Source organism: Morone saxatilis, unplaced genomic scaffold (assembly GCF_004916995.1).
Source record: "Morone saxatilis isolate NCDOM2014 unplaced genomic scaffold, NCSU_SB_2.0 Contig21, whole genome shotgun sequence".
Classification (NCBI taxonomy): Eukaryota; Metazoa; Chordata; class Actinopteri; family Moronidae; genus Morone; species Morone saxatilis.
The window spans coordinates 22,626,011-22,637,451 of record NW_023339774.1 but is presented as its reverse complement, the minus strand read 5'-3'; the positions used below and the strand labels follow the sequence as shown (position 1 = coordinate 22,637,451).

Here is an 11,441-nt window from a genome sequence, read left to right as displayed (position 1 = left end):
TTGCTTCGTGGTGTTGTCTAGTTATTAGTATGGAGTCAATGGTCCAAATAAAATATAGGAACATTGCAGATAGTAACGTTATTCTAAATGTGATTGTTATTTTACAGCGTTCAGTGTTTCACTGTTGGCTGATGCTGACTGCAGTTCACTGAGCGGCCACTGGTGGCGCTGTCAGCTGCAGTTTAATGAACGCTGTTTCTGTCCGCAGCCTCTGACGGAGCTCCACCGGAGCAGAGGAACAACCTGCGTCTCCACGAGGCCGTCAGAGCTCTGTTCGCCTGCTCTCCTCTCTTCCACACTCAGACTTTAACACTCGAGGGTTTTCCGATTCCCGACGTCCACCGGGGCGCCGAGGAGGACGTCTCCATGGCGACGGCGGTCCACTCAGACGCCACAGACAGTCAGGAAACGCTCTCCCTGCTGCATCCCGGCAGGACGAACTCTCGGAAGAGGCTGAAGGAAACGCAGCCGGTGAGGGAGAGCAAACGCAGGAAGAGCAGCTCCTGATTCACACTCATCGGGTTTTAATGTCCCAGCTCTGACCCGGGAGCATGTAGAGCTATTGGATATATTTTGAGACATGTTTAAAAGTGTTCCTGTGTTCTGATAAAGAGGATCTTTTTGGTAAAGTCGCAGTCGTTATTTTACTTAATAGAAATGTTATTTTACTGCACTTTTTAAACTTTAACATGAGAAGATTTTCCTCTGTGGTTTCCTCAGCTGATCCGTCGCTGCACTAACTTCCTGTGTTTGGACTAACAGCTGATGAGGTGTTCAGTCACCTGACCGTCGCCTCAGCAACCACAGATTCCCGATTATAAACCCACATCCATCTGTGACACCGTCAGCGGGTTCAATCAGAGAACCTTTCAGACCGTAATTAATATAATTTAGATTTATTTTAGAGAAGGAAAATCGATCAATATGGAATATTCCCCAAAACACATTTAAAGGACCAGTGTGCAACTAACTGAATACAGCTCAGCCAAAGAGTGAAGGAAACAGAGCAGAGTTGAAACGTTTATTCTTTGTATAAGTTGTGAAACAGAAACTGGAGGAGACTCTTCAATAAACACACACTAATGCGGATGGTTGATGGCACAGATGTTTGGGTCCTTCATGAGCTGTGGATGTTTGTGGGTCACCGACATGAAACCTGGAGGACAAACAGTTCAGTCTTTAATATTCTTTCATTTCTAGCAGAAACAGAAAACCAACAGGTTAATGAGTTTCTGTGTCTGCAGGTATTACAGGTTAATGGACACGTACCAATTGACTGAGCTTTCTTTATCGCTCTGGACACTTCTTTTTGTTTTCTTCCACACAGGCCTGAAAAACAAACACAATCTTTATTCAATCCTTAAAATCAAACCGACGCTGCCAACAGGAAGAGGAGCGATCGGCGGCTCACCTGTGATATGTCGGCCATAAATCCTGCCCGTGTGCGGCGAGATGAACTGTGTCAGCAGCTGTGAGGAAGAAGAGTCAACACACGATTACACAACAGGTTCACATCGCTGTGATGTTCTGACTGAAACACGTCTAATAATGGAGCCCAAACATTTATTACAACTTCAGCTATTTATCATTTATTGTTGCAACGATTAGTCCATTGATCGACCGTCAACTATTGTGATTATTAATTTATAGTTTTGAGTCGTTTTTAAAGAAGAAAATGTCCAAATCGTCTGATTTCAGTTGATTTATTCCTCTACGACTGTAAACTGAATATATTTCTGTGGTGTCACCAGAGGACGTCAGCTCGGGAAACATCGAACATATTTCACCATTTCTGGATCCAAACTAATGGATTAATCCAGGAAAGACACTAATCAATAACAGTAACTGTTAGTTGCAGCTCCTGACTCGTCGTCACTATAAATCACTGACACAGTCTGAGATCTACGGGGGCCCGACGGGCTCACCTGGATGTTCTTGTAGTCCACTGGGACGCTGCAGAGGATGCAGCCTTTCTGCGGCTCTCTGAACGGGTTGTCCATCTCTACCAGCTGCAGAGGAAATCACATCGCTCACACATTACTGCAGTCATCAATAAACACACAGGAGCCGTCTTAACTTTCTTAACTTTTATTCTCTTTTGTTCGTTCTTGTTTCTTCACTGTAACTCTGAAGTCCTGACCACGTTGTTTTAGAGTTTTATTATTATTATTATACTTTTCTTCGTGTTGTTTTATCGGTACATTTCATCTTTTATATAATTATATTTATATTTTGTTCTTAATAGATGTTGCTTGTATATCTGGAGACAAAATAAATATTATATATTAAATAATAATCAATAACAGAACCGGCACCGGAACCGGAACCGGAACCTACCTCAGCTCTGTGGTTGTTTGTTTCTGTTAAACTTCTGAAACCTGCAGAAGAAGAAAAACAGCTCGTTAGCTCGCAGGCTAACGTTAGCATTAGCAACCGGAAATCACCGAATCAAACTTTTCAACGTAAAACGAGTCGCTGCGGTTTATTTCTCTTTAATAAACGTTATTAAACATTCACACAGACACTGAAGCAGCCTTACTTGTGTTTCCTCGCGGCGATAAAACGAGTTTTAACCTCTGAAATCCTCTCAAAGACAACATTTTGACCTGACACAGGACCGGAAGTTGTCCACCAACAACTCCGGCGCTTCACCGAGTTTTATAACTATTAGTTCCTACCTCTTCTACAGTTACTATTCGTACATTGGGGGGTAACCGACAATTACACGTGAAATGTAACTTTATTTGTAAATAATAAATAAATATGTGATGTGAGTTGTTTTTGTTGTTTTTGTTGTGAATGTAATTTAACGGTTTAAATCTAACGTTTCCGGAAGAGAAGAAACGTTACCCTCTTCAAAGATACAACGAACACAAGATAGAGAACACCGAAATAACTGAAAGCGAAGCGTTAGCACATCTTGCTACTTATTTTAGCAAAGTAGTGATACTAATTATATTTAAAACGTCTCATTAAGTAACGTTTGTGACATTTATTTTAAAGGCATCTCTATGAACTGTCACCGTTTTTAACCCACCGTAACACGCTACGCACTTTTATACCGCGCTACAAGGACGATAACATATAAAGTGGTAGACAATGGCGCCGATTAAGCAAATCGTTATAGTGGTAATTATTAATAAATAACTTATATAAAGTTTACGGTGGCTGAACTAAGTATAACTACTAGTATAAGGAAACAATCTTGGAATTAAACAGTTTACGTTAGCTCTGCCAGCTTGTTAACCGGTAAAGCGAAGACGGAAGTGAATGCGGATTTATCTCTTGCTCTGACGTTGCTGTTGACGGTTTTTAAATGTTGGCTCTCTGAGACGTTGAATCCTCCTCGCGATCTTAAATCAGTGATTAGCAACAGAGCAGCTTTAAATTATTAACTTATTTCATCGACATACTTTTATACATTTTTACAGGCATTTGTGATTAATTTGTAGAGTTTGTGGAGATTAATTAGGGAGTCAAACTACAGCAGTGAGCTAGTTTAACAGTTTAAATAGGTAGGTTTATCAGGCTCACTGGTTTAAAGGGTAACTGGTGTGTAGCAGCTGATTCTGTAGTTCTTTGTGTTTCTGTAGTTCTTTGTGTTTGCTAGCTGACCCTGTTTAACATGTTAGCATCAGGCGGTTGGTGTGACAGCTGGCTGCAATGCATGCTGGGAGCCGAGACTTCAAAGTGAAGAGAGTTTCCTCGAGGAAGAGGTCAAGGGTCAGCCTGAAGAGTCACCTGACACCTGTGAGGAAGAGAGGAGGAGGAGGAGGAGGAGGAGGAGGATGTCCCATCAACTGGAGGTTCAGCATCATGGCTGATATTCCAGCTGCTGAGGTTTGAATGAGAATGTTTACAGCCTGTTTCTCTGTCTGATCACATTAAAGGACGAGTGTGGAGGATGCACATCACACAACTGAATACCATTCAGCCTTACAAGCGTGTAGGAGAAACTACGGTGGCCACAAAGAGCCAATGTTGGTGCTTTGCAGGGTTTCCACTCAAAACCTGGAAATTTAAAGACTAGTTTTCCAATAATGGAAAAACCTGGAACGTGATTAAAATGTATTTCAGCTCCTCACTCAGATCACCACATTACGTAAAGCTCACTGCGTATGTAGTTTGAAACTCAACTGTTGGTCGGATGAACTTCAAACTGGTTTATTAGATTCAAAGTGAAACTGCTGTGATGGAACTTCTCGTTCTTCCACATTAATGACTGTTAATGATCAAATGTCTCGTTGCTGTGGTTCATAAATACACTCAGGGATGTTAACTGTAAACACTGGTCCTTTAATCTGCCTCCACCGTGGTCTGAAAGGTCTGAAAGGTCTGAAAGGTCTGAACTTGCATTATTTGTACACTGACTGTGTTTTGTCGTCAGTTCTGCAGCGACAGTGAGGATTTGTTCGGAGACTATGACAGCATCCTGGAGGACAGCTCTTTCTTGGCAAAGCTGGACGATGCAGAACAAACCGAACGGCAGCGCGACGTCCGGCCTTCAGCCGCTGATCGGCCGGACTTCACCTCTCTGCGTCCTCCCGAAGACGCCGTCTGGAAACAGTCCTGCGAAGACTTCCTCACCGACTCCATCTTGGACGCCCTCGGGGACGAACCCCTGGAGGAATTACCGCCCAGCCAGCAACAGTTTCAGGAACAGGTGGAGAACGCGAAGAGGAGCCGACTGCAGGACGGAGATAAAACCTCCACGCCTTTGAGAGACGCTGGTGGGACGTTTGTGGCGGGAAACGCGGAGGATAAAAGCAAGAGGCCGGCGAGGGCGAGGAGGAGCGTGACGGAGCAGCTGAAGAGGACGATGGTCAGTAACGCAGCGTCTCCCTCCAGCGTTTCACGGACTGTCGTGTTGAAGGAAGCAGTGGTTTCAGAGGAGATCAGCGTCGCCATGCAGGCCATGGAAACCGTATCCGCAGAGACCACCGACCTCGGGCCGTTCTTCGGACTCCCAACCAAAGTGAAAGACCTGATGTACAAACTGAGAGGAATCAAGACTTTATATGGTGACGCAGCAAAATAATTCATAATTTCTTAATCGTTAAAAGCAACTAGGATCCCCTTTTCACTACAGCGCCACCTACTCAAATACTGCTATCTATTGTAGGTTTAAAGGTTCATTCCACCCAAATACTTTTTGGTCCAAGTACTAATATACAGAGATGTTTGTGTAATTAGCTCATTAAACTCAGGTAAAATAAAGATATAAGGTTGTAGCTTTTATAATGTGAGGATCTGATGTTTAGTTGAGTCTCGTTGAGTTTTGGACTGTTGGTCGGATCCTTTCGTGTGAAAATGTTTCACTGTTTCCTGATATTTTTATATTTTCCTACTAATCATTTATTCAAAAGAGTAATTCCCAAGTTACCAAACTGTTTCTTTAAGTTAATGTACCTTCAAACAGAGAACAACAGTTTACTTTATTTCTTCAGACTGGCAGGAGACGTGTCTGAACTTGGACTGCGTTCAGCAGAGGAAGAACCTGATCTACTCTCTTCCCACCAGCGGAGGGAAAACTCTGGTTGCAGAGATCCTCATCCTCAGAGAGCTGCTGTGCAGGAAGAAGGACTGTTTGTTCATCTTACCGTACATATCGCTGGTGCAGGAGAAGGTACGGTGACCAAAGAAAGACCATAAAAAATAAACAATAAAATCAATATTTGAACAGTTGGCACACAAACTCATTAAGATCTGTTTTTCAGACTCCACATGAGAAGACGAATATAAAGTGATGTCATCTGCATAGAAATAAACTTTACAATGTGGCAGATGAGATATTATTTATGTTTAGAGCAGTGTGGCCCAACCTGGGGGTCAGGACCCCCACAAGGGGTCGCCAAAGCTTAATTTGATTTTAAGGGATGTAAGAAAACATTTTATTTTTCAAGTTTAGATTATTATCTAAACTTTCGGGGAGAAGAAAACACTGAATCTGTCTGTTAAGTTTGTGTGATTGTTAAAAATAAAAAATTAAATACATAATACAGACAGAATTGTTTAAAGAGTTCCCTAAACAGGAAATAATCTGCTCAAAATTCATCCAAATGTCTGGTTTTACACTTCCTGTAGTCATTGAACTCACTTTTTGTGTTTATTGTTCAGTTGATCAGCTGTTCTCTGCTGTTATTGATCAATAGAATATAAAACATGTCACTTACTCAGCGCTCATCAGTTTATTCTGTGATATAAAAGAGGTCCCTTAAGGAAGCAGCTTGGGAACCGCTGCTTTAAAGGACCCAGAATAGAGCCTTGTGGAACTCCTTTCCCAACCTTCTCAGCTGTGTTGTTGTGCAGGTTCGTGGGTTGGCGAGCTTCGGCCTGGAGCTGGACTTCATGGTGGAGGAGTACGCCGGCAGCAAGGGCAGGTTCCCTCCAGTGAAGAGAAGAAACACGGCGTCGCTGTACATCGCCACGATAGAGAAAGCCCACAGCCTGGTCAACTCTCTGATAGAGAGCGGCAGGGTGGACAACCTCGGGCTGGTGGTGGTGGACGAGGTACAGTCTGAATAAAGGTTTTAAGTATGAAAGTAAAGGTCGGAGGCTCAACGTTTGTTCTTCTGTGTGCAGCTTCACATGCTGGGTGACGGCAGCAGAGGGGCAGTTATTGAAATGACTCTGGCCAAAGTTCTTTACACAAGCAGTAAGTTTCACTTCAATCAGTCAGCCTGTTGAACCTTTAAAACCTTATTAATGCATCCTTTCACTCTGTTTCCAGAATCCACTCAGATTATTGGAATGAGCGCCACGCTGGGAAACATCAGAGACCTGCAGACGTTTCTGAGGGCGGAAAATTACACCAACGACTTCAGACCTGTAAGAGTATTAACTGTTAAATAGAGCCAGTGGTTCCCAGCCGGTTTCCTTAAGGGAGCTCGTCTGTCACTGAGTAAACTGACTGAATTCAACCAACACAGAACAGCTGATCAACTGAACAATGAACACAAACAGTGAACTCAATAACTGCAGGAAGTTTGTGTAAAACCAGAGATTTGGATGAATGTTGAGCAGATTATTGATCAGAGATGAGTTTTTCTGTTACTTTTAGGAACTTGCCATATTTAACAATATAATGTAATGTGATTAAATATTTTAACTTAAAAATAAATATTTGTTAAACTATTTACATTGAACATTTTAAGTTACAAAAACTCAATTTTGTAAATTAAAACATATTCTCGATTAAGTCGGGTTTTTTTTTCACAGTACAAATAAACTTTTTGAAATTACGTCACTTCTCGTAAGTGTATCCACAGTCTATATCTAAACATTTCATTCATAGAAAACTAACTGCAGCTGTTTACTCGCTGAGAGATGAAACTTGTAGTGAAACTTTTCTCTGTTCAGGTTCAGCTGAAGGAGTTTGTGAAACTGAAGGACACGATCTACGAAGTGGACCCGAAGGAAGAGGACTGTTTCAGATTCTCACGTCTTCTCAACTTTAAAGTAAGAACAACATCCAGAGGGAGACGTAAACATAATCAATCAATCAATCAATCAATCAATCAGTCAGACTTTATTTATAAGTGTCTTTGTGAACAATAAAACCCTAAATTCAAACGCAGAGGAAACACTGGAGACAGAATTAGAAAAGGATAAACCAAAGAATACAGGCCAGACTAAAAAGATAAAATATACTGTTCTATAAATTATTATCTACAATTCTTATTATTACCAATATAAACAATGATTTTATTCCCGTATACATCAGTTTACAGTATAATGCCTCAATGATACACATTGGACCGCTGTGTTTTCTTTTTGTTTTGTCTTTTTGACCGGTGTCTTTGCTGCTTTATATTAATCTTATTAATAACCTCAAAATGAATCACAATCAGCCACTGGGAGATTAAATATGGACTCTGGTTTAAACAGAAATGGATTCTCATCCTCAATAACCCCAGAAGCTCCTGTATTGCTGAGATATTGTCTGTATAGCTGATTATTAATGATAATGATGCTAATTGTCCAGCACATGCAGGTTAGCATCAGTCTGTAACAGAAACAACATTTCCATATTTGAAAGCCATTTATTTACATAATGAACAGCAGTCTGATATATAATGATGTAACAGACCTGTGACCTCTGTGACCTCTGACCTCAGTACTCGAGCGGGATGCAGAAGTTGGACCCGGATCACCTCATCGCTCTGGTGACTGAAGTGATCCCAGCTCAGTCCTGTCTGGTCTTCTGTCCCACCAAGAAGAACTGTGAGAACGTCGCAGGGATGATCTGTAAATACCTCAAAGAGTACGTCACCTGTCCGACCGTGCTCCCTCCGCCGCCGTCGCCGCCGCCGCCAACCTCCACTCACTCTGTGTTTCCTCCTTCAGGGACTTCCTGCGGCACCGGGAGGCGGAGAAGGCCGTCCTCCTCCGCGAGCTGCGGGACAGCGGGAACGGCTCGGTGTGCCCGGTGCTCCGGAGGACGGTGCCGTACGGTTTGGCCTACCACCACAGCGGGCTGACCTCCGAGGAGAGGAAGCTGGTGGAGGAGGCGTACTCCAGCGGGGTCCTCTGCCTCCTCACCTGCACCTCCACCCTGGCTGCTGGGATCAACCTACCTGCCCGCAGGTGAGCCACAGATACACTGCAGGTTGTATGGAACAGGCTCACACAGCCGGAAGCTCAGATCAGAACCACCAACAGCTGTTACAGTCAGTCACTGAGGCACTGAGTGGCTCCCAACCAGTGCTGCAGTACCGGGCAGGTTCACCAGAACAACGGTTCCTCCACTAGGGGTCATCAAAGCTCCATGAGGGGCGTCACAGTAGGTCTGTATGTCAGCATTTGGTTCTTCTGAGAAAACAGAAAATGTAAAGTAGATTTAATAGAACAAACGTCAGAGACAAGAAAACACCGAATCTGTCAGAAAAGAAGCTAACCCTAACTTAGTTTAAGTTAGAGAAACATTCCTGATTAAGAACTTTTTACTTTTGTTTTTACAGGACAAATAAAAATTACAAAAGCTGTTTAATCAAAGATGTTTTATTAACTTACACATTTTTTTAAGTTAAATGAACTTATCTGGTCACCATCCCAACACTCCATACAGTCCTTTATTAAAAACATTTGAATGATACAGACAGCAGCAGTAGCACGTAGCCGTCTCTCTGCCACAGTTGGGTGTTTGTATTGATACCAACAGTCCTCGTTACTCCTGCTGCCGCTCTGCAGGCGCCAAAACCAACGTGAGAAAACGCCTTTCAAGTTGTTCAGAGTTCAGATGTGAAAAAGTTTTTTCTTTCCACCCGTTTGAGGCGGAGCCGTCAACATGTTCAGTGCTGGTCGCCGTTCTTCTTCTTCCTGTGGCATTAACGGCAGATTAGATCAGTTGTATGCTGTACCGAAGTCTCAGCTGATGACATCCCCTAAATGGCAACTGCTTTTTACCATATAAACATATTGACAGTTTTAATATATGTTGCTTCAAGAGTTTTTGGGCTGTAAACTGAATTATATGACTTTATAAAAATCATCAGTGTCAATATATCTCTGTATATATGTGTATATGTGTGTGTGTGTGTATATATATATATATATACTGTATAAATAAAGCATTCTTGATTTGTAGTTAAATGGGCTGAAACATAACAAAACCAACACCCTGGGTTTGACAGTTTCCTATAATGCCTAATTGGGAGGGGATAATGTTGCTTTAAGTTTCCTTTCAACCCGTCTAATGCTGATCAGCGTACGTCGTGATGCCTCTCTGATGTCCTACAGGAGTTGGATTCTGTCGCTCTGCCGTTCGTGGCCAAGACTTCCTAAGAGGAGCCGTACAACAGATGGTTGGAACGCGCCGGCGGTGCCGGCACTCGACACCGGTTTGAGGGGAGAGGAGCATTCCCTCATCTCCAGAAAAAGCAGAATCATGGTGACTGAAGAACAAGAAGGAAACATGTATATTTTTTTTTTTTTTTTATATAATTATAATATATAACATTGGGATGAAACTCTTCCTGTTTTGTTTGTTTCAGGCTAAACACATGGTGTGTTCGGCCGGTGGAGAACTGTTTACAGACCTTGTGTCCTGATGGAAAGGGCCTCCTGAGTCTCATCTGTTCCCTCTTGGGGACTGAATGTAAACCCTCTGTTTTATTCTCGTGTCACCTTGAGCACGCCACCCTGGGAACAACCATCATGGGCCTGCTTGTTTCTCACATGATCCCACGTCGGGGCCGGACCAAGCTGGAGGGATTCCTGTGTGGGCGCTGCTGTCGTCCACAGAGCAGGCTGTGTGTGGACAAGATTCTGCCGGTGAGCGGTTCAACAGAGCGTCGTACCTCCTGAGGAGCAAAGATCTTATCACTGTGACAGGAAGACTCAACGTCAGACTCTGGCAGGTCACCGCGCTGGGAAAGCTAGTATAAAGGTTAATGTCACAGCTGCAATGTTCATCAGAAATAGACAGATCAATAAAATAATCAGTTAGTTAGAGGTTGTTGTTGTTGTTGTTGTTTGTTGTGGCCTCACAGGCTGCTGTTGGCTGGTTTGGTCCTCCTCAGGTCAGGGATCTGACCTCAGCGGCATCCTGTCAGGACCTCTTCAAAGGTCTGGGAGGGTCTGCTGCTCAACAGCTGCCTGCCCCTGTCTACCTGGTCACGGCCGTTACGACATGATCTCGCCTGCAAGCCAGACTTGCGTGACGTACTTCAGACGGTACAGTCCGCTGTGGGACGCTGTACAGTCGCTTGTGGGACGCGTAGTCGCCTGTGGGACGTTGTACAGTCGCGTTGGGACGCTTGTACGTCGCTGGGGACGTTTTACGTCGCTGTGAACTGTTGGTTTTGTTGTTTGCAGTTCACGCTGCTGTCAGCTGCTGAGCAGAAGATGTCTGCAGCCGTCGGAGTGCCCGGGAGTTTCATTGCCAGAAAAACTGCAGTGACAGGACGGTGGAAAAGGTAAGAGCTCGTCCCCAACGAGTTAGATATTTACCTCCCCTTAGCCAGAACATCTACCGGGAGATCAGAGGATGAGGTCTGTGGACATTCTGCTCAAGATCAACGGGGGATTTGTCCCCAAGGATTAACATTAGCGTTACGTTGTCCTTTTCACAAGTATTTTCTCACTACATCGGTTGAATTAAGGGTTATTTCACCAAACAGATGCTGGGGTTCATTTATAAAACTGTGCGTGGGAGTCGGTTACTAAAGATGTCCGGGTATGCCACCAAGTTTTGCGTGCGCCAAATATTTCAGATTATACACCTGTGTCGCCACCTGTAAGCAATCTTTGCTTTTATAAATCACAGAGGCCTACAAATGTGCACAGCTGAATCAGCTTCCACGTTCCGCCCTTGTACACGCCCCTTTTTAACCATAAATGGTCAATGAAACGACCTCATGAAATGCTATCTGGCATATAAATACGAGACTCAGACTCAGTTTATTCCTTGTCGGAAACAATAAGCAGAAGGACTGAGAACA

General features: G+C 43.5%; 3 protein-coding genes across 3 annotated transcripts; 2 read left to right on the top strand and 1 right to left on the bottom strand.

Moving 5' to 3' along the window:
• Positions 1–206: 206 nt before the first annotated feature.
• Positions 207–629, top strand: abraxas1 (abraxas 1, BRCA1 A complex subunit; the record flags this gene model as incomplete). The annotated part of the gene is given in 1 exon segment (XM_035667767.1): positions 207–629. A coding segment is annotated over 1 exon segment (301 nt), but the record flags the coding sequence as incomplete, so codon positions are not given.
• Positions 630–1,007: 378 nt separating this feature from the next.
• mrps18c (mitochondrial ribosomal protein S18C) lies at positions 1,008–2,684 on the bottom strand. Its single transcript, XM_035667770.1, has 6 exons — positions 2,540–2,684; positions 2,338–2,378; positions 1,926–2,009; positions 1,412–1,469; positions 1,270–1,329; positions 1,008–1,156 (listed from the first exon to the last, which is right to left on the bottom strand). The coding sequence occupies exons 1-6, from the start codon at positions 2,598–2,600 to the stop codon at positions 1,080–1,082; spliced, it is 381 nt and encodes a 126-aa protein (XP_035523663.1). The 5' UTR covers positions 2,601–2,684; the 3' UTR covers positions 1,008–1,079.
• A 150-nt stretch (positions 2,685–2,834) lies between these two features.
• On the top strand, positions 2,835–9,532 carry LOC118332465 (helicase POLQ-like). Its single transcript, XM_035667765.1, has 10 exons — positions 2,835–3,515; positions 3,633–3,840; positions 4,388–5,021; positions 5,448–5,626; positions 6,310–6,510; positions 6,583–6,655; positions 6,731–6,828; positions 7,360–7,458; positions 8,118–8,263; positions 8,347–9,532. Exons 2-10 carry the CDS (start codon positions 3,664–3,666, stop codon positions 8,588–8,590), a joined length of 1,851 nt encoding a protein of 616 aa, XP_035523658.1. The 5' UTR covers positions 2,835–3,515; positions 3,633–3,663; the 3' UTR covers positions 8,591–9,532.
• Positions 9,533–11,441: the final 1,909 nt, after the last annotated feature.

Bases quoted from the DNA above. Each gene is read 5' to 3' on its own strand.
- mrps18c (XM_035667770.1), bottom strand. From the start codon at position 2,600: ATGTTGTCTTTGAGAGGATTTCAGAGGTTAAAACTCGTTTTATCGCCG. The intron at 2,379-2,539 runs GTAAGGCTGCTT...CTTCTTCTGCAG, and splicing joins ATCGCCGCGAGGAAACACAA to GTTTCAGAAGTTTAACAGAA. The intron at 2,010-2,337 runs GTAGGTTCCGGT...TTTCCTCTGCAG, and splicing joins CAAACAACCACAGAGCTGAG to CTGGTAGAGATGGACAACCC.
- LOC118332465 (XM_035667765.1), top strand. From the start codon at position 3,664: ATGCATGCTGGGAGCCGAGACTTCAAAGTGAAGAGAGTTTCCTCGAGG. The intron at 5,627-6,309 runs GTACGGTGACCA...GTTGTTGTGCAG, and splicing joins TATCGCTGGTGCAGGAGAAG to GTTCGTGGGTTGGCGAGCTT. The intron at 6,511-6,582 runs GTACAGTCTGAA...TTCTGTGTGCAG, and splicing joins GGCTGGTGGTGGTGGACGAG to CTTCACATGCTGGGTGACGG.